This window comes from Coffea eugenioides, chromosome 9 (assembly GCF_003713205.1).
Source record: "Coffea eugenioides isolate CCC68of chromosome 9, Ceug_1.0, whole genome shotgun sequence".
Lineage (NCBI taxonomy): Eukaryota > Viridiplantae > Streptophyta > Magnoliopsida > Gentianales > Rubiaceae > Coffea > Coffea eugenioides.
In genome coordinates, this window is record NC_040043.1 from 2,632,476 (window position 1) to 2,654,020 (window position 21,545).

General features: G+C 33.9%; 1 protein-coding gene across 2 annotated transcripts; it reads left to right on the forward strand.

The window, feature by feature from the left end:
* The first annotated feature begins 529 nt into the window (after window positions 1–529).
* LOC113781957 (protein PYRICULARIA ORYZAE RESISTANCE 21-like) lies at window positions 530–21,230 on the forward strand. 2 transcript variants are annotated; one of them, XM_027327843.1, is made up of 4 exons: window positions 531–772; window positions 1,296–1,377; window positions 1,727–2,148; window positions 21,006–21,230. In XM_027327843.1, the coding sequence occupies exons 1-3, from the start codon at window positions 761–763 to the stop codon at window positions 2,143–2,145; spliced, it is 513 nt and encodes a 170-aa protein (XP_027183644.1). In that variant the 5' UTR covers window positions 531–760; the 3' UTR covers window positions 2,146–2,148; window positions 21,006–21,230. The 2 variants fall into 2 exon arrangements, with proteins under 2 accessions (XP_027183643.1, XP_027183644.1); XM_027327842.1 differs by lacking the exon at window positions 21,006–21,230 and having other exon boundaries at window positions 530–772; window positions 1,727–2,341.
* Window positions 21,231–21,545: the final 315 nt, after the last annotated feature.

Here is a 21,545-nt window from a genome sequence, read left to right on the forward strand (position 1 = left end):
TAGGTAAAAACACCCTTCAACTAACACCACTTTTATGATAATTTTTGGTTTTAACATTATTCCGAGAAATTCGCCGCACTGGCTGTGCATAGCATAGCCCACCCCTATTAGTACTACTAGAAAGTAGACAAAATTTTTTTTTACGGCAATGATAACATTTTTATAATATTATCTATCATAATCTATATGGAGGGGAGTATAAAGAGACTGTGTATAAGGGGTTAGAAAGTATAAGAATCTGACTAGATCAAAAGGATACTCTGACACCTCATTTGAATTTTTTTCACTGCAAGTGGGGTTCGAACCTCCAACCTACGGCCCAAGTGGAGTTCGAACCTCCAACTTACGGTCAAAAAAGAGACTTATAATTCCTTTTTTTTTCACTACAGACCATCTTTTTTTTTTTTTTTAGGAGGAGAAAGTAGTCTTGATGATGGCATGAAAATTCAATGCCCCTTCCATTTCATTTCCACCCTACTAGTACTGCATGGCACCATGCTAGTACTGCATGCTGCCCGGTTGCTATCTTTCTATATAAAGTCCTCGCACCTTTTCTACCTAAATGGCTCCTACTATCTAATTCAACCATTTCTTAGCATCAGTTTAGTATATTGCTGCCTACATCCCTTCCCCAATCACCCCCTCCTCCCCCCAGGAACAAGAAAAAAAAGGAAAAAAACTTCCATTTCCAACATTTATCATTTGGGCTGTTGATCAGATCCACCCATCGCCACTGACTTGACTCTTTCCTTCATCAACTATGGCTGAGAAGGTAAGCCAATTCTCTTGTTTTGCATCTTTTTTTTTTCCTCTTTTAGTGTTTGCTCAATCTGAAAATTTTAATTGCAAGTCTATGACAGCACATACAACGTGAGATATGCTTGCTTCTCTTTATATCAAGATCTGTACCCACATCTCTCAGCGTAAAACTAGTAGTACCATATAATTGTGCATCTTAATTTTGCATTTCCTAATTGTTATATATATATATATATAGAGTGACGGAGCTAGGATTTTTTTTCTAAGAGATCAAAAATTTTTCATAACAAAATTATCTCAATATATTATGTTCAAAATGATTTCCACCCACACATATATAAACTCTCATAATATAAACTTAAACTATAAAAAACTAGAAAGATCAACTTTAATTTTACACATATACCTACATATTATGAATTAAAATTTTCAAAACTTAAGGAGCCATGGCCCTCAGCCCCTTGGCTTCGTCATTATATATACATATGGATCGAGTTTGACTATTTTGCTCTGATAATATATATGCAACCATACAGGTGACTACAATGACACTCAAGGTTGATCTTCAATGCCCCTGCTGCTACAAGAAGGTCAAGAAAATCCTCTGCAAATTTCCTCGTGAGTCTCTTATAATTATCAATTCTATCTCTTATATTTTCAATACCAGTATACTAGTAGTAGTTCTTCTTTAGAGCAAGTACAGTTGGTTGGAGGACATCCACCGTTCCACCGACTATGTACATGGCTAGGCATGTGCGCCACCATGAGCTACATTTTTTTTTTATTCTATATTTTTTCCCCTTTCTCCATGATTATTATTAGCCGAGTTGAACAACAAAAGTTGGGTAGTGTGGCTTATGAAACTACTAGTGATCAGTTAGTGGCTTTAATTTGTATGGGCAAGAATTTGAGTTTTTCTTTTTTTTTTTTTTTGTTGGGGGTGATGCTCAATATTTTTGGACAAGAGAAATCAGAGACCAGATATATGATGAGAAGAAAAATCTGGTGACCATCACCGTGGTGTGCTGTAGCCCCGAGAAAATCCGCGACAAATTATATTGCAAGGGTGGCAAAGTCATTAAGTGCATTGAGATCGTGGAGCCCGGGAAGTCCCAAGAGCCTAAAGGCCCTAAACCAGACGAGAAGTCCAAGAAGAAGAAATCAGAGCCACCACCGTCGCCACCACCGCCACCACCGTGCTCGCACCCGCCAATTGCAGTGGCGTTCTGCTGTGTCCTATGTTCGGAAGGGTACGGAGGGGGACGATGCTGCTGCAGGAACTGGCGGCCTGTGCCCCCGCACGCTTGCGGGTGCGGGTGCGGGGGCGGGTATAGTCATTGTGATTATTTCAGTGAGCAGATCACTGGCGACTGTACGATTATGTGAGAGGAGAGGAGAGGAGAATTTGATATGGGGTATGATATGCTATGAAAAGCATCCAAATTAATCAATTAATTTTGTTTGGTGGGCGGTACATGCAAATGCATTGAAGCAAAATAATACTAGCAGTATTGTGTAGTTAGGGCCTTCATAGGACCTATAATATGAAAGGAAGAAGAAAATAAAGTTAATGTACATGCTATTATGGAGTATATATATATATATATATATATATATATAGACGTGCATGTGGGGACTTGTTCAAGTTGGAAGTCACTTAGAATAAGCTTTTGTATGTACCCTAATGAATAAGTTTTCTTAAGTGTCAAGGTACACTATTGTAAAGATGTTTGAGAGCGCTGCTCAGATATTATATAGTTTTGATATATCAATAAAAATTTCTATCATTTCGAAAAAGGAAAAAAAAATGCCATTGCATCAAAATTTTTTCATTGTTTATAATAATAATAATAATAATAATAGAAATGATGTTGTTAAAAGTGCATGTACTCTCTTCTTCTTCTTTATTATTATTATTATTTTTAGATTTCATTTTCTCGCTTTGCTCTCTAGTAGTAGTAGTAGTAGTGTTAGTAAATTAACGTGCTGGTGTAGAGGTTCTAGATACACATTTTCTTTCCTTTTTCTTCATTTCTTAAATCTCTCCATTCTTTGCCAGAAATAAAATTATATATATATATATATATATATATATATATATATATAAGTAAGTAGTAATGTGCTAGCGACACAGGAAGGAAAGCAGAAAGGAGCTAGTAGTACTTAACAGTTGGGTAAAAGTAAAAATAACGCAAATGAATTTGCATGCCATCTCAAATGCTCTCGACCGCATGCAATAATAAATGTCAAAAGTTTGGTCAACAAAAGAACAACCAACGTTTTTTTTTTTTTGAGAATAACAACCAACGTTAGTTTGATCATCAATTCATGAATTCATCAACCAACAACCTTCCAGGACACCATGGCACGGCAGTAAATGGAGTGTATATACTATATAGTAGCAAGACAAGACAAGAGACAGACTCACTCACAGTAACCTATTTTAGTTAGATTGATTTATTAATTTCGGGTTGGTTTGGTTGTCTTTGTCTTCTGACATCTGTAATAAATTGTCACTCAGAGCCGGCGTCGTCCTGTTGGATTGTTACAAAATAATTGAGGAGAAGAAATTGCGAACGTGGTGGGGTCAGTAATTCGTTGTCCTTCCAATTCCCAATCCCCCTTTCTCTCAGGGATCCTTTCATCGTGGTCTGGACTCTGAAGTAGTAGTGGCTGGGGGTTTTGGTTGGATGTGGCGGCCGGCATGAAAGTGACGGAGCAGCCCGCAGAGGCTTTACGAAATACCCAAGGCTCGAATCATGACAAAGATTTCCCCATGAAATTAATTAAGCTTCAGAGGGATACTACACACACATATTGCCCTCTTTTAACCGGTGCATCATTTCATTTGAGGGATGGATCATGGAGGAGGGCATTTTCTGCTTCTCTTATTTTTCTCCTCTCTTCTCTTCTTGAGTAGTGAATAGTGATTGCCCTTCTCAAGTACAGAGTACGGTAGTAGTATATAGTAGTAGCAATTACTCTCCGTTTTTAAATTGTACTGCTCAGTTTCAACATACTACTGTTACTGGTCATGAGAAAAAAATTCTTGCTTCAGTTTCTTGTATGAGGTAGCAGAAATCTATAGGTCGAAACTCGAACGAACGTCCGACAAATGACCTAAGAAATGATTTTCCTGGTGCCCATTGGGCTATAGAACCCAATGGCCTAAAAAATTAGCTAGCTGAAAACACCACCATCTCCACGGTCCAAAATTCCAAATTTCTTTAAAGCGAGTTGCCTACGGTGCTATCCTTCAGCTGACTCAGCACCTCATAAAAAGAAGGGGAAAAAACACAAAAGGCTAGAGAAGCTTTGGAAAAAGAAAGGAAAAAGAGATTTTAAACTGAAGCAAAAAAATCTCAACCATATCTTTGATTTTGTTGCTGAGAACAAACTAAGCTACCGTTGGACTAATAAATGAAAAAAAAAAAAACAATAAACTTTGACAATTAAAAGTAAAGCTCAAATTTGTTTCTCAATGCCAGGCAAAGAAGAAGAGCACATCCTTTTGTGATGTTTTGATGTCGCAGCTACGAAATTTGCAAATTACCTCCACCATTCTCATGCTTTTTTCTAAGTTTTTTCCCCCTTTTTTAAAGATAAGTTCTATATGGTTATTTTCTGAAAAAAAGACTTATTTTTTTTCTGTATCCTCCCCTTACTTTTGCCTTATTTCCGTCTTTTTTTTCCCGTGACTAAAGACAGTCAAAATGCATTTAACAAATTTGATTAGGTTCTTTCTGGTGGATTTAAAAAGTTTTTTAGCCATGTTTGATTATATAATTTGTATATTTTTGGTGATTTGCAGGTCCAAAAATTGGAATTTTTTTTTATTCTCTCAAAAAACTACAAATGTGGTAGTATGGATCAACATTATTCCCAGCCTGTTTTGCGTATTATTGGTGAATATTTTGAGCGAGTCTTCTTCTATTCGCTTATATGTTATTATAGTTTATACTCTGCTTTGGATTTTTTTCATTTATTTATTTGTTTTTATGGCCTATTAGATGTAAGTTTCAATTTTGGTTATCATGAAGTGTTTATCCTCTTAGTTGTGTCTTGGAAAGTTTAGTTTTCTGACATGTTTCCTTGAACCTTTTATATTGAAAATTTATAAATCCTCACTAGATGTTGGACTCATTTGCGTATTTCATGGGTATGTCCCTTTTGTGTTTTTTTTTTTTGTGCGTAGGGGGGTTACTTTTTTTTCTTTTTTTTCCCCTCTTTTCTGTTCTAAAGTACTGTAATTATACAATCATTTTTTATTTATCAAATGTTTGATAGAATGCTGAAACCTTTGCTTTGTTATATAGTAGCTAAAATTGGGAAAAAAAATTGGCACCTCTAACCCACTTTCTTGATTTTCAACCGAAAAACTTTGTTCCTCCATCCATTAATTTCCTCTTCCTCTTCTCGTGATCTTCACTTGCTAATAAAAAAAGAGAAGCTATATATACTTCTGTTATCTCTTCTTCTATTGTAGTTTTACAAAAAGAATAAGTGGTGATTGTTATGTGATAAAGCCTCTAAAATTTCTCAAGGTAGTTTTCGCTATTTTATAGTATTCTCTGTATCATCATTTGGCCAGTAATGCTTACTAATTCTTCTACACATGAGGTTATGGTGGGTTTCCTTTTTTCCACTTCCAGCATCAGTACACATGAGGTGATAAAGTGGGTGTATTTCTCCTGTTATTTTGTTTAGGCCCTTATTTCCATAGTTTGGTTGCCCGGTCTGTGTGATTATCCTCTGGAGAAATGTGTTTGCAAAAATTCTCTCCAAAATTTCTCGCCTTTGGCCATGGGCTCGAGGAGTCTGGAAACGTTCGTCATAGAAAGCTTTCGTTTTCTTTCTCAGCCAAGTTTCTCTCAATCTCTCTCCCCTATTTTTGCATCTGATTGCTTTTTCCTTCCCCAAATGGCATAGTGCTGAGGGGTCCTGCTGTTAGTCCTTTGATTTCATGTTTTCATTTACTAGGTTAAAGAAATCATTTAAGAAAAAGGATCATTTTGATGCACTGATTGCTTTTTTTTTTTGCGTATATTTATCTGTGATTTTTCCCTTCTTTTTTCTTGGTTTATACTCTTAGATCACAGTTTGCTATTTTATAGAGTGAGCATGGAAGGGAAGAAAAATGACCTATGTGTCCACAGCTTTTTAGTCTACAAGTTTTTTGCTCTGGTTTGTTTCCCTTTTTTAATTTGTATAAGCTGATCTCTCCCTCTTTCTCTCTATGACAGAGGTTCATGATTAAAAATTGTGGCGAAACCCCTGCCATATTGTGAATTTTTTTCATAGTGATGACTAAATATGTCTTAGAGAAACTAGATATTTTTTTCATAGTAAACTTCTTCTTCCAAGGTACTTGTACTATATTGTGTTTTAGAAGAGTTTCAATATTTTTGTCCAATGAAGAGGACAACCAAGTTTAATCATTTTTTTAACTGATCTTTATTTTGTTGAATATCTTTAGCAAATATTGGTGTTATACACTAAGGGGGCGCTTGGTTCATGCTCCGGAATTGGTATTGGATACAGAATGAATTATAAAAAATCAGTATGGGTATAAGCTCCGGGTATCATTGAAATCACTACTGCTTGGTACAATTTTTAGTGGAATGGGTATCAAAATTATTATTGCATTTTTGCCGTATCTTTTTCTTTGTTGGGTTCAATCATGCGGAGCCTTTAGCAACAATCACCAGCCATCATCCAACTACAGAGAATTTCTTAGGCTGTACAGCATTCATTTGGCGGAGAACAAGGCAAAGCAAATATACAGACTTGCCTGGAATACTCTTCGCACCCAGATTTTACAAGTCAACGCATACAACACAAAACAAAAGTAAGCAAAAGAAGTTACTGAAGAACCCATTTCCCGTTAGCTACTTGACTCCATTATAGCCAAACCCGAAGTTCCTTCATACAATACCAGCCATCATCAGACCATCCCCAATCAAGGCCTTCTGTTTTTTTTTTTTCCATTTTTTGTTCTTTCCTTTTCTTTTTTCTTGTCAATTGATACAATCCAAATTGAGAACCTGTCAATGGCTTGCAAACAGATTTAAGGAACATTGAGTGGGGTGGCACCAAACTCAAGCCGACCGGTTTCTTTCTCAAGTTGAAGTTGAACCCCTTGAGATTGCGGCTGTAAATTCTGGTACTGATTTAAACTCAGAGGTGAGGTTGTGCAGGAGCTTGTTGTGATGGATGAAATTTGGGGGGTCTAAGCTTAGGATTTTGAGGGTGAGGAAGGAGTGATACTAGTGAGGAGGAAGGTGGAAGTTTTTGAGATGTCGAGTGATGGCAAGGAAAATTTTTGGATGCCATGGAAGAGGAGACAGAGTGGTGGGAGATGATGGGAGAAGACCAGAGGGAAGATGACTGAACGAGGGTGAAGGGATCAGTGAATAAAAAAAATGTTTTATAAAAATTATCTTGGAATCAAATATAGAAATTAACAAAACCCACCAATTCACTCGGGAATGGAGAGTTGCTAACTTTTTAGAATTCATTCCAAAATCTTGAATCCCACACCTATTATCCAAGCACTTAAAATGGATATCATTCCAAATCCTGAATCCCATACCCTCAAACCAAGCACCCCCTAATATGTATTATTGCCTTTTAAGATGGCTTTTTCTTTCCACCTCATTTATCACATACATTCAATAGATGATTTTACCTTTTTTTAATCTCTTTTTTCCAATTTACCTAATTCAATGTGTATTGTCAGGTTCTCCATACTGAGCTGACGAACATTAGGATTTGTTATCTAACATTTGGCGGTTAGTTAAGGTACTTTCTGTCATACTTTTTGTTCTTTAAAAGTTATTAAGAAATTGTGGGCCTTTTACAACATGTATGTGTTTTGTTTGTCCACTGCAACTATGTATTATCAGGAATTTGTATTTAATTATAGGGTTAATCACATTTTATCCCCTTAAAAGATACCACATTTCTCAGTTTACCCCATAACCTTTAATTTTGCTCACTTAACCCCCTTTAGGACAAAATTGCCCTTGCATTATTTTGACTTTTCATTTACCTTGTTTTCCTTTCTTTTATTTCTTTTTCTCTTTCTTCTTTATTTAATTCTTCCTCTTTCCCACAAAAATCTTTACCTTAATGATTGAAATTAAAAAAGAGGAATTGCAGAGATCTATCTTCTCCTTAAAAAATTAAAAAAATATTCAAATCACTTTCCTAAAATATAATTTTTTTAGCCTTTCAATTCTTTTAATTTTGGATTTGCCTCTTTCCTTTATAGTTTCTTATTTTATTCTCAAGAAAATATCTTAAGATGAAATTGTGACCTGATTAATAATCATCAATTGAAATTTGTGACCCGTGGCATCATACAAAAAATCAAAATTAGTTTTTGATGTCTTTTAAACCTTCACCCAGAAATATGCAATTATAAACTCAAAACAAAAATTTTCGTTGACATGGAATTTCTATTGGGAAGGATGAAAGAAAGAAGAAAGAGAAAAAGAAATAAAAGAAAGGAAAACAATTTCATCTTATGATATTTTTTTGAAAATAAAATGAGAAACTGAAAGGAAAGAGGAAAATCCAAAATTAAAAGAATTGAAAGGCTAAAAAAATTGTATTTTAGGAAAGTGATTTGAATATTTTTTTTAATCATTTAAGAAGAAAATAGATCTTTGCAATTCCTCTTTTTTAATTTCAATCATTAAGGTGAAATTTTTTGTGGGAAAGAGGAAGAATTAAATAAAGAAGAAAGAGAAAAAGAAACAAAAGAAAGGTAAACAAGGTAAATAAAAAGTCAAAGTAATACAAGGGCAATTTTGTCCTAAAGGGGGTTAAGTGAGCAAAATTAAAGGTTAGGGGGTAAACTGAGAAATGGAGTATTCTTTAAGGGGATAAAATGTGATTAACCCTTAATTATATGCTTTTGGCATTATGTTAAATATGTTCTAAGTGATACGAAATAGGACTCTATTTCTTCTAAATTTTCAAGTCTCAACTTGTGCACTGATTATTAAAACCATTGACATTCATGTATTTGCTAATAATTCGATGTTCGATTTTAGTTTGGCGAGTTGCATATTTGTTAATTTCAATGAATTCATTTGAATGAAGACAATAAATAATGCTTTGCATTTGATGCTTGCAAATAATCAGTGGCTCATTCCACTAGGGCAAATCTTGCGTTATTTTTTTAATCTTTAATCCCTTTTTAAAAACTAGAAGTGAGATTTTTTGTCTGTGATAGGTTTATTTCAATTTGTAAACCTTCCAATATGTAAGTTGTTGACTGGAATTGTTTACAGCCTAGAGGGGCTTGACTTTTGATGATAATTTCATGGGATGCTTGACTTCAAAAAATTAATGATAAATCTCATTTTGTGCTTGTGAAATGAATGGTGGAATTTTCTCTTTCTATAACGCACAAGTGTTGTTTGAATTTAAGCATTTTGTCTTCTATTATTTTCTTAAATATGTTTTTAGTACTTCTGGTAATAAAAGAGTTTCACTCATCTGCACTTTAGATGGTTAGGTACTGTTCTATTTTCTGGTGGTGACTTTCTTTTAATTTGCAAAAGATTTTTCACAATTCACCTTGAGAATGAAAATGGTGATTCAACTTAAGGTGACATAGCTGTAACAAAATAAATGTGCTTAAGAATAAAATGAGCTAAGGCTCGCAAAGAATCACAGTCTTAAGTTTTTATCAAATAAAAAAGGTCAAATCATTTCTAATGAAACTATTACGTTACTTTGGCATTGATTGTAAACTATGGAAACATTTTGTTTTATTATTGGTTATGCATGCAAGTTCTGTGTAATTTTCTAACTGAAGGGGGAGAATTGGCAAGCATTAAGGGCAAAGCTTAGTGATTTGTTTGTCTTTATCTTCTACTTCTATGCCTGTAATTGTGTTCTAACACTTGATTGAGAAGTTTGGTCAGCTTTTGCTGCCACAGTTGTTGAGGAAAAAAATCAGAAATAAAAATTTGCTTAGGGGTTAGAACAAAAGATAACGAACTTCAAATAGCAAAACGATGACGTGGAAGGTTAATAATCTAGCTATCATGGTAAAGTTTGCTTTGTTTTTTTATTGTAGGTTTTTTTAATTCTTTCTCCTGATCAAAAGTAGAAGATGAGAAGAAAATTAAGTAGATTAAAAGAAAACATGGATTTTCAGCCTAATCGAGTCATGTAAAATGGCTGTGAACGGATGTTGTGCACGACACATGATTTTTTTGCATTGTAATTTCTTCTTCCTTCTCATTACTTCTCTAGCCTTTTGGATTTTTTGTGGGGTTTAGTAGTCTAATTTTTGTATATTAATTTGTATATAAATGTTGCAGGTGCAAAAAATTGGAAATTTATTCCAACATCAGATTCTGCAAAATTTTCCCCAACTTGCATTCTATTTGGTTATCTTTTTAAAAAATAAAAATTTAGCTTTTTTGTTTCCATCTTATGCCTAATTTTTTTGGGGTTTTTGCCATATTGGAATCTTAACTTTTTTTCCCTTAACAAAGTATCAGAATGCATTTAACAAATTTGAGAAAGTTCTTTTATGATTTTTTCTTTTAAAAGATATTTTTGGGCTATCTAATCTGTTTATTTTTTTGTGATATTGCAAGTCCAAAAATTAGAACTTTGCTTTCATTCTCTTCATAAACCACTTTGTATAGGGTCTTCCGCGGTTTTCCCTCATCTCTTGTAATTCTTGCTTTTGTTTGCTTTGCTTAACTACTTTTTTTTCCTATATTTTCTTTACCCTGTATATTTGTTTATTTCATGTTTCTATCTATTATTTTTCAATCTTCTATTTTCTCTGACCATTTTTCCTCAAGTGGAAAAAGTAGAAAAAAAATATTTTGTGTTTATTGGGTTGCAAAGTAAACATTTGGAGTAAAAGAGAAAAGAAAATGTTAAATTTGTTAAATTGGTGGTTATAAAATCTGATGAAATGAGGATGGCCTTTGCTATATTTGTCTTAGTTTCAAGATGTCCTGAGTCCAAGAAAATAATGTACATCAAATTCTGCTGTACTATGTCTGCAGGTCCAAGAGGACGATGGAGATTTAAAAGATACTATTTTGTGATGTCTTGGCGTTCATTAGCTCAACTTCCACAACCTAAACATTCAAGATTAAAATTAAACTTGTCTACGTTTCGTGTTTAGAATGCCTGTATAATTAAAACTTCTTTCTAGCATTACTAATTTTCACTAATATACCTGTATAATATAGTTCCGTTCTATGCTTCCATTTGATTGTACGCATTTTCACTAATTTTCATTCTCACCAACATTACTAACTAAACATTATTATTATGTATTCTTCACAATTTAGAATGAATAGCTTACATATATTCATTCATTTATAGATATTTAACTTTTTGGGAAATGTGGCCTAAAAATAATTGCCACAGTTTTTGTCAAATTGAAAACGTATAATATTTAAAAAGCAAACAACTTTTAAATAAATTTTTGATATCTTTACTTAGCTTTCAGCCATATTTCAATAAAATACTTTTCTTCCCATTGACTACTTATTAAAATGAACTATTTTATCACATTCAACAAAAAATTCCTTTTCATATTGCTTTATAAACTCTTCTCCTTTACGTAATGCTTTCTTCTACAACTAAATTTTCCACATTTCTTGGCACCAATCAATACATCTCAATAGGCATTGGCTGTGCGTACCACACTGATATGAACATAACTACAAAAAATGTTAGTTAATTTCAAATTTTTCTTAGTACACTTCTTCCACCATCTACACCTGCACATGATGAATATCTTTGATAGCATCATCTTAATTACAAAGAGCCCAAATTATTTTATGCCAATATATATTTTGCAAATCGACACCTTAACCACTAAATCTTTTTTTTTAACATTTTCCTTTATTGTTTTACTATTTCAAAATCCAGTGTACCTGTTTTTCTTTTTGGGATTTAGCAATGTCATGCTATATTGAAAAAAAAATTCTATTATCATTACAATTTAGAATTGTTAGGAAATTGGCTGAATTTCTTTTTAGTTAAGTTTCTTATTTAGTATGGGAAGTAACTAGTTTCCTAATTGGATTTAGTTACTTGAAGTAGTAGTCAAGTAAAGCCCTATTTAGCAGAAATTAGATGCTATTTCTATATGAGTTTAGGAAATAATATTGGTTTCCAATTGTTATTTGATTTTTTAGCAGTAATGTTCTCTATAAATAGGTGGGTTGGCAAACTACACAAGAGACACACAAGGGGACACAAGGGGCATCATGTAGCCTTATACATGGGGTGTGAGAGAGAGGTCTTGGGAGATGAGAGATGGTATACACGGGTTGGGCTTGGATTCATGTTGTATTCTTGTATAGGGTTTTCCTCTCATAATAAAGAACAGGTTTCTCTCCGTGGACGTAGGCTCAATGGTGGAGCCGAACCACGTTAAATATTGTGTGTCGTTTATCTTTCATGCTTGTAGCTTATTTGCTATTAAATTGTTGTGCACTTGATGTCTCAATAGTTGTTTGTTTCGCGCTTGGATCCTAACAAGAATGAATAACTTACATATGTTCATTCATTTATAGATATTTAACTTTATTTCCATTAAACAACAAATTCCCTTTTCATATTGTTTTATAAATTTTCCTTGTTTCTTGACAGCAATCAATTAATCTCAATGGGCATTAGCTGTGCGTAGCACAACCCACCCCTACTAGTATATATATATATATATAGGAGTAAGTTTTTTGATGACTACTGTAACTATATTAACTGCAGCTGGATAAATATAGTGGACGGACCATAGCTTCAACATTGCACGTTATGGGAAAGATTGTAAGTGGCTGTTCAAATGTTTTGACGACATTTTCAAACTAAGCTAGGCGCAAAACGTTAAACAGAAAAACAGACGTACAGGTGCAGGAAGAAACAATTAACGCAGCACATTTCCTCGTCATTCCAAGAGAGATCGAACACTGGTATACGTCTAAAAGCGAGTAGTAATAAATATTTTGCAAGAGGCAAAAAAAAAAAGGTAGTAAAAAAGAACATAGAAAAGTGGGGGGGAAGAAGGATAAATTTTGGCAAAGAACCCAATAGACAAAGAGTAATCGACGTCCCGAAGTGGGGCGGTTTTTTTTTTGTTTTTTGAAAGCTTTGTATACACTAACATATCATATATAGTGATGAAGACGGTATACTTGTCACAGAGAAAGAAGCGGCCACCACAATTTAAAGCACGAGGCTGTAACATTTGACAAAGACGGCAGACAAAGAGTAACATTGGCAAAAGTGGTCCAAGTTCCATGGTACATGATCCACTCAACTACTCTAGGCATGTGACGATTATTCGTTATTCAATTCCAGGGTACATGATCCATTCAAGTGACGATCATTCGTTAGCTGGCAAAATGACGAACTGACAATAATATGACTTTGAGCTGCTTTACGTCAATTTAACTTTTATCTTTAGTTGTTTACTTTTCTTTTTTTCTTTTTTTCGGAAACGTTAACGATGTATTGATCATAAGAAACTTTACAACAAAAGTTGGGCAAAGCGCTCCAGCAAAGCTTTACAACACTGCATATCCGCGCACTTATAAGGAGTAATGTTTGAAGCGTGAACGCTAAGCCTATGACATAAATCCATATTTGTGGTATTTTTTTTGTAATCTAAAAGAGCACATTCGAAACAATTTAGCTAAGTCCTTAATGTCTTCCACACCAATTTGGTGTGATCAATTGAAATGTCCTTGTTGGAGTTTCCTTGCTGGACAGATGAAAGCGAGTTCTTGTCCCTGATGCCGACCATCGCCCGTTCAGCCGCCAACTCCTATTCCCATTTTCGTTAGTTGTTTTCAAATTAGTAGTGAACTAGTGTGAATACCTGTGCTACGCACGGTGCTGACATTATTGAAAAAATTGAAAATAAAATGATGAATAAAAAAAGTTAAAAAATTATACCAACACAATTAAAATGTAATACCTGTCTAACAATAGTTTAAAATATGATAGAATGTGTATATCATTCAAGAATTACCTTTTTTCGAAAGATAGATCCTGAAAAAATAATAGAAATTTATATTACAAAATGAATGATATATGAATAAAAATGAATGTAATTGAATGTTGTTAAAATGAAATACTTACAAATATTATGCATTCGATTTGATAATCTTGCATGAAGGTGCGAACACTTTCCACACCAATCAACTTTTAGTACGAAAGTCAAAATTGGTGATTTAATTAATTCTGTTGAATTTTGTAGAGTGCGTACTGCAAATAAAAATGCACGATCTTTGCATGAATTGATTCGTTGATTGAACAACTTATCACCATTTTTCTGAAAATTAAGTACGTACAAAATTCAAAATTAGTGTATTTTTTTACATAGTTTATAAATAGCATTATAAAAAATAAATATATATCAAGAAATTCTACCTTCCTTTGTAATTCTCTGAGATAAGCAGTATCACAACTAAATACGAATCGTGTATGTTTGTCTGTCTTGTAGATTAAGATGCATGTTACCACTGGAATATCTTATTTGTATGTTAACATTATACCTGTTTTGACAAATAAAATGTTATATACAATACAGAAAAAATATGTTGAAATTAAAAGTACATGAAATTAGTTACCTAACAACAGTGTCGACCAAGTCATTACAATGCAAACCAAAGTGACCAAGAATCAGATAATGACAATATTTTTGGTGATAAGAAACATTAACGAATTTGATGTAAGAATCCCAACTATCCCAACTAAAGGTACAGAAACTATCATCATGACAATATCAAATACTATACATAGTTATCGAATTCCAAGAATCCAAACTAAGTCGCAAACAATCTGAAAATGTAAATTTTCTATCATAAAATATTTCTCATATCAAATTCCATCATTTTTGTATCTGGAGAGAACTTGATTCTATCAAAAGTGCTCTGTAAAATTGTTGAATGCAGTGAATGTTTAGCATGTTCAGCAGTAGCTTTTGACTGCATGATTCCCAAAAATTGAACAGCAGTAAAAAAAAAAAGAAAGAAAAGAAGTCCAACATTGTTATCACAATTAACCAAAATCGGTTAAGGTGTCATGGATTAAAAATGGTTTCTAATCCTACTACTTTTTAAAACATACAATTATAAAGATATATTAGTCTATATATCCATATTACTCTATATAATTATTGCAAATTTTTAATGCCCTTGTTTTATTCTTATTTTTCGTTCTCTAAAAAAGAATAATTAGTATGTTATTTACTAATATTCCGGGCATCCAATAACAATTACAGGATAACCGCTTGACAAAAAAACATTGTTCATGGGACAACTCTCACTTTTATATTGTTAGATAAATATCCATATTTAATGTATATATATAATTATTATAAAATTTTTCCTAATGGCTCTAAATTTAATGTATATATATTCATTTTTCCTAATGGCTCTAAATTACTCTAAATTGAAAAGCAATGTTGTATGCTATTTTTTAATTATTCTTTTAGTCAAACATGCAAAATTAATTACATTGTTTCTTACATTAAAAAAATTAAAGTACTATAAATTTCAAAAACAATGTAATAATACATGGCTCTTAATGTGGATTAATGATTTAATATTAGTGAGCGACATTTTACAAAAATATGAAAGAAAAATAATTGTTGTGATTATATTGATTAAATGTTTTAATTTGTGCAAAAAAAAAAAAAATAGGCCCATATTTATGGAACTTAGTGAGTAATAGAGATATACATAAATATAGACGGGTATCTTTATAATTATCTCACCCAAACCACATAATTTATGCAAATCATACCACACAAAATGTCGACACTGCATTGTCTCAATTATAATACTTTATTAATCATTATATTACAAAATATCCTCCATACGTCACAAACTATTAACACTATATTCACCCAACCAATTTACCGCACTATTATTCTATAATTCAAGCCAGACTTATAATAATTATATAACTCTCTATATTCTAAGAAATATATAATGGCTAAAAATTAAGCAATTTAACACGGAAAATATTAGCACTCCTGCGCAAAACGTAGGCCGTCTCACTAAGTAAAGTAGTAAAGCAGCAGTGCACTGGGCGGGGTAGGTGGTGCCGGCTCTCAAATCTCAAATTTTGCTTAGGATTCCCCAACAGTAATTCATCACTTTTATGTTTACACTTTACACTTGCATCTTGAATGAATGTTGCTGCTTGAGACTTCTATGTCACAAAATTCATCCAACAAAGTCACCATGTGAGAGCAAAAACGACTACTGTATATGTTAAACCCCAAATAATAACCAAACTGGTAATAAATAGTTAGTGGCTTTACCGTTGTTAAGATGGAATTCGCGTGTTGATATTTTCTTTTTTTAAAAAAATAAAGTTAAATAGAAAAAAGTATATAAATACAAGATAAGATAATAATAATTATCAATATGTACGCCTACATGTGGTTTATTAGATGTGATTTAAGTGTCCAACGAGTATTACTCATTAGAAAAAAAAATTCATAGTTAATTGCAAAGGGCATAGGATAAAAAAAAAATTCATAGTTAATTTGGAATAAAAAAATTTGGACAACAAGAATTTGGAATAAAAATTTCAGATTTTGTTTTGCTTGCATCATACACACAATTCCCAATCATCTTTTTATCTCACATACGTCACATCACAAAAAGTGCTACAGTAACTGGATCAAATAAATCATTCAAATAAATTCTTATCCAAACAATGACTCTTATAGATAACGACATTTTTGGCATACAGGCTAACAAGTTTGGTACGTGTCTACATGAAAACTGTCGGTGTTAATAAAGAGTCTTTCCTCCGCCATCCTCATTTGCTTTTGGCTTTCTTTCGTACTCTCTCTCTCTCTCTCTCTCTCTCGGCTAACGGTAAATGTAATTTTATGAGCATATCAGAAGACATACAAAGCAAAAACCTTTGGAGCTAGCTTACTCGTACATAAAAATTGTGTATTTAAAATGAGAATTAATATTTTATATACTGAAGATAAAAATATAGTGATTTTTTTTATACTAATAATTTTGAATATAAAATTTAAATTCATACGATGTAGTATAATATAAATCTGTTAGTTAGTGTAGAAAAAGTTATCCTTAAACCAATAATAATAATAATAATTTTGTGAGCATTAGTTAAATCTCAGCATGATTAAGTTGCTTGACTCTCGTCCGACTATTATCTTTGAATGTTTGCTTATATTACAAGCTTCCGAATTCAATTAAATTCCGCTGCGCTGCGCCGTCAAATGTGTTGTTGACAGTCTACTTAACAAATGTGCAGTCACTTGCACAAGAGAGAGGAAGGGGACAATTAACATTGGAGGAGTCACTAATCAGTCGAAGCACGGATTGATGCCACGCCCAAAAAACCAAAAAATAAAAAATTGTGATAGCACCATGTGTAGTGTAAAATGGTTGGATAAGCTGTCTCGCTCATAATTTCCGTCAGCACATCAATCAAACAAAATACTCACTAATAACCACCTCACCTTGAATTCAGATGCTGCGTTGCATCTTAAAGCTGATAGAGCTGGGCGGGGAATGGTGGCCAGGGATTGGTTGGGAAGATTGCGGGCGGCTGGGCGGTTCCAAATTTTAGCTGTGCCAGTCCAAAGGTCGAAGAAGCAAAGGTGCTAAGAGAGGCCATGATAGTTGCACAACAGCAAGGTTGGCGAAGGGTGGAGTTTGAAGTGAACTGTAGTCAAGTAGTGAAAGCAGTGTGCAGTGAGGAGGAGGATGTAGTGATAGCAACAATTGTACATGACATCAGGATACTTAGGTTAAAATTTGATGAATGTTGCTTTACCTTTACAAATAGGGTGAACAAGCCATAAACTAGCTAAAGTAACTATTGCTTTGGAACAAAATACAGATTGGCTGCTGGAACAAGTCCAAGCAGATTGTAAGGACGGTTGCCCAGCTATACTGGAATTGGTTTACTATTAATACAATGTTGCCGTTCTGATTAAAAAAAAAAAAAACCACCTCACCTTCATTGCTCTTAAGAGTCATCATGGTTTTGTGGTAATTGGGAATACCTGAATGATGAGGTAATATTTTGGAAGGTGAGGTGGGCATGGGAGTGCGTATCTCACTGAATGACCTCCGACAAGCTTTTCCACCATAAAACAAAGGACAGAATATTTGTCTCGGTCCACTGTATAGATTATTATCGTCCACTGCATCAATTGCCATCAATTGCTATCTAAAACAGATGGAGGTGTACTAGTCAAAAAGCCTGTCTGTAGCGCCGCACATCTGATGTGCGGTTAAAGAAAAAAACTTTTCCAAACCGTCACAAATCAGATGTGCGGTTAAGGGAAAAAAAATATTTTAATTCATTTGCCGCAAATTAGTATTGCGATAAAAAATTTAAAAAATATTTTTTTTCTTGCTCCTTCAAATCATGACCCTTGATCATATGTTAATCAATGGTCCATTTTTTGCTAAAATAAAAAAAATGCAATCGAAAATCTTTACTTAAAAAATTCTTAAGGTACGAAAAAAATAAAAAATAAATCAGACAACCTTTAAGTCGATATTGTGACTTGCGGCGACTCTTATGATAGACAAACTCCCTACAAAACACTACTTTTGTGATAATTTTTTATTTTAACATTATTCCAAAAAATTTGCCCAATTTTTACCCAAATTATCCAAATTTTATTGCAAATTGGATAATTGATTTTAACATTATTCTCATAATAACGTAGGTAAATTAAATTTTAGGCTTCCATGGTTTGGGTTTACATATTCGGGTTTTAGTGCTGGGGTTTAGGGATTAGGATTCTAGAGTTAGGGTTAGGATTTTACGAAAATAAATAAATAAATAAAGGAATCGCCACACATGAGCTTTGCAGTGATTCTTTTTTAATATAATATTTTTCGCCGCACATGCTTTTGCAAAAAAAAAAAAAAAAAAAAACCGCTCCATTAGCTTCTTTGGCAAAAAAAAAAAAAGCAAATTAAAACAATTTTTTTATGAAACCCAACTTCCTATTTGCGGCGACTCTTTAGGTAAAAACACTCTTCAACTAACACCACTTTTATGATAATTTTTGGTTTTAACATTATTCCGAGAAATTCGCCGCACTGGCTGTGCATAGCAATATAGCATAGCCCACCCCTATTAGTACTACTAGAAAGTAGACAAAATTTTTTTTTACGGCAATGATAACATTTTATAACATAATCTATCATAATCTATATGGAGGGGAGTATAAAGAGACTGTGTATAAGGAGTTATAAAGTATAAGAATCTGACTAGATCAAAAGGGTACTTTGACACCTCATTTGAATTTTTTTCACTGTAAGTGGGGTTCGAACCTCCGACTTACGGTCCAAAAAGAGGCTTATAATTCCTTTTTTTTCACTGCAGACCATCTTTTTTTTTTTTTTTTTTGAGGAGGAGAAAGTAGTCTTGATGACGGCATCAAAATTCAACGCCCCTTCCATTTCATTTCCACCCTACTTCCAGTCTTCCATGCTAGTACTGCATGCTGCCCCGTTGCTATCTTTCTATATAAAGTCCTCGCACCTATTCTACCTAAATGGCTCCTACCATCTAATTCAACCATTTCTTAACATCAGTTTAGTTTATTGCTGCCTACATCCCTTCCCCAATCACCCCCCCCCCCCCCGGGGAACAAGAAAAAAAGGAAAAAAACTTCCATTTCCAACATTTATCATTTGGGCTGTTGATCAGATCCACCCATCGCCACTGACTTGACTCTTTCCTTCATCAACTATGGCTGAGAAGGTAAGCCAATTCTCTTGCTAGCTTTCCCAACCATCCCTCAAATGTTCGTGATATATTATTGTTTTGCATCTTTTTTTTTTTTCCTCTTTTAGTGTTTGCTTAATCTAAAAATTTTAATTGCAAGTCTATGACAGCACATACAACGTGAGATATGCTTCTTTTTATGTCAAGATCTCTAGCCACATCTCTCAGCGTAAAACTAGTAGCACCATATAATTGTGCATCTTAATTTTGCATTTCCTGATTGTTATATATATATATAGAGTGACGGAGCTATGATATATTTTTCTAAGAGATCAAAATTTTTCATAACAAAATTATCTTAATATATTATGTTCAAAATAATTTTCACATACATGTATATAAACTCTCGTAACATAAACTAAAAGTATAAAAAACTAGAAAGACCACCTTTAATTTTACATATATATTTATATACTATGAATTAAAATTTTCAAAATTTAAACAACCATGGCCCATCAGCCCCTTGGCTCCGTCATCATATATACACATGGATCGAGTTTGATTATTTTGCTCCGATAATATGCAACCATACAGGCGACTAAAATGACACTCCAGGTTGATCTTCATTGCCCCAGCTGCTACAAGAAGGTCAAGAAAATCCTCTGCAAATTTTCTCGTGAGTCTCTTATAACTATCAATTCTGTCTCTCATGTTTTCATTACCAGTATACCAGTAGTTCTTTAGTGCAATTACAGTTGGTCGGAGGACATCCACCGTTCCGCTGACTACGGACATAGGCATGTGCACCACCATGAGTTACAGATTTTTTTTCCCACTTTTTGGGATCATTTTTTGAACAGAAGTTAGGTAGTGTGGCTTATGAAACTACTAGTGATCAGTTAGTGGCTTTAATTTGTATGGACAAGAATTTGAGTTTTTCTTTTTTTTTTTTTTTTTGTTCGGGGTGATGCTCAATTTTTTGGACAAGAGAAATCCGAGACCAGGTATATGATGAGAAGAAAAATCTGGTGACCATCACCGTCGTGGGCTGTAGCCCCGAGAAAATCCGCGACAAATTATATTGCAAGGGTGGCAAAGTCATTAAGTGCATTGAGATCGTAGTTGAAAAGAAGGAAAAGGAAAAGGAAACAACACCAAAACCACCACCACCGCCAATTCCAGTGGTGGTCTGCTGTGTCCCATGTTCGAAAGGGTGCGGAGGGGGACCATGCTCCCGGCCGCCTGGCAGTTGTGGACATCCCCCGCCATGTGGCAGTTGTGGACATCCCCCGCCATGCAGTTGTGGACATCCCCCGCCATGCAATCCCCCGCCTGGCTGTCATGGCAGTTGTGGACAGCCCCCGCCATGCAATCCCCCGCCTGGCTGTCATGGCAGTTGTGGACAGCCCCCGCCATGCGGGTGCGGGAAGGGATGCCGGTATAGTCATTGTGATTATTTCAGTGAGCAGAACACTGCGGGCTGTACGTTTATGTGAGAGGAGAGGAGAGGAGAGGAGAATTTGATATGGGGTATGATATGCTATGAAAAGCGTCCAAATTAATCAATTAATTTTGTTTGGTGGGCGAAACATGCAAATGCATTGAAGCAAAATTAGTTCTAGTATTGTGTAGTTAGGGCCTTAGGCCCTCATGGGACCTATAATATAAAAGGAAGAAGAAAATAAAAAGTTAATGTGTATGCGATTATGGAGTATATATATATATATATAGACGTACATGTGGGGATTTATTCAAGTTGGAAGTGATTTAGAATAAGCTTTTGTATGTACCTGATGAATAAGTTTTCTTAAGTGTCAAGTACACTCTTGTAAAGATGTTTGAGCCGTTGTCCAAATATTATCAATAAAAATTTTCTATCATTTTGAAAAAGAAAAAAAATATCATTATTTATAATAATAATAATAGTAATGATATCATTAAAAGTGCATGTACTAGTAAAATTAATGTGCTAGCGTAGAGTTCTGGATATACATCTTCTTTCCTGTTTCTTCATTTCTTAAATCTCTCCATTCTTTGCC

Bases quoted from the DNA above. Each gene is read 5' to 3' on its own strand.
- LOC113781957 (XM_027327842.1), top strand. The intron at 1,378-1,726 runs GTGAGTCTCTTA...TTTGGACAAGAG, and splicing joins AATCCTCTGCAAATTTCCTC to AAATCAGAGACCAGATATAT.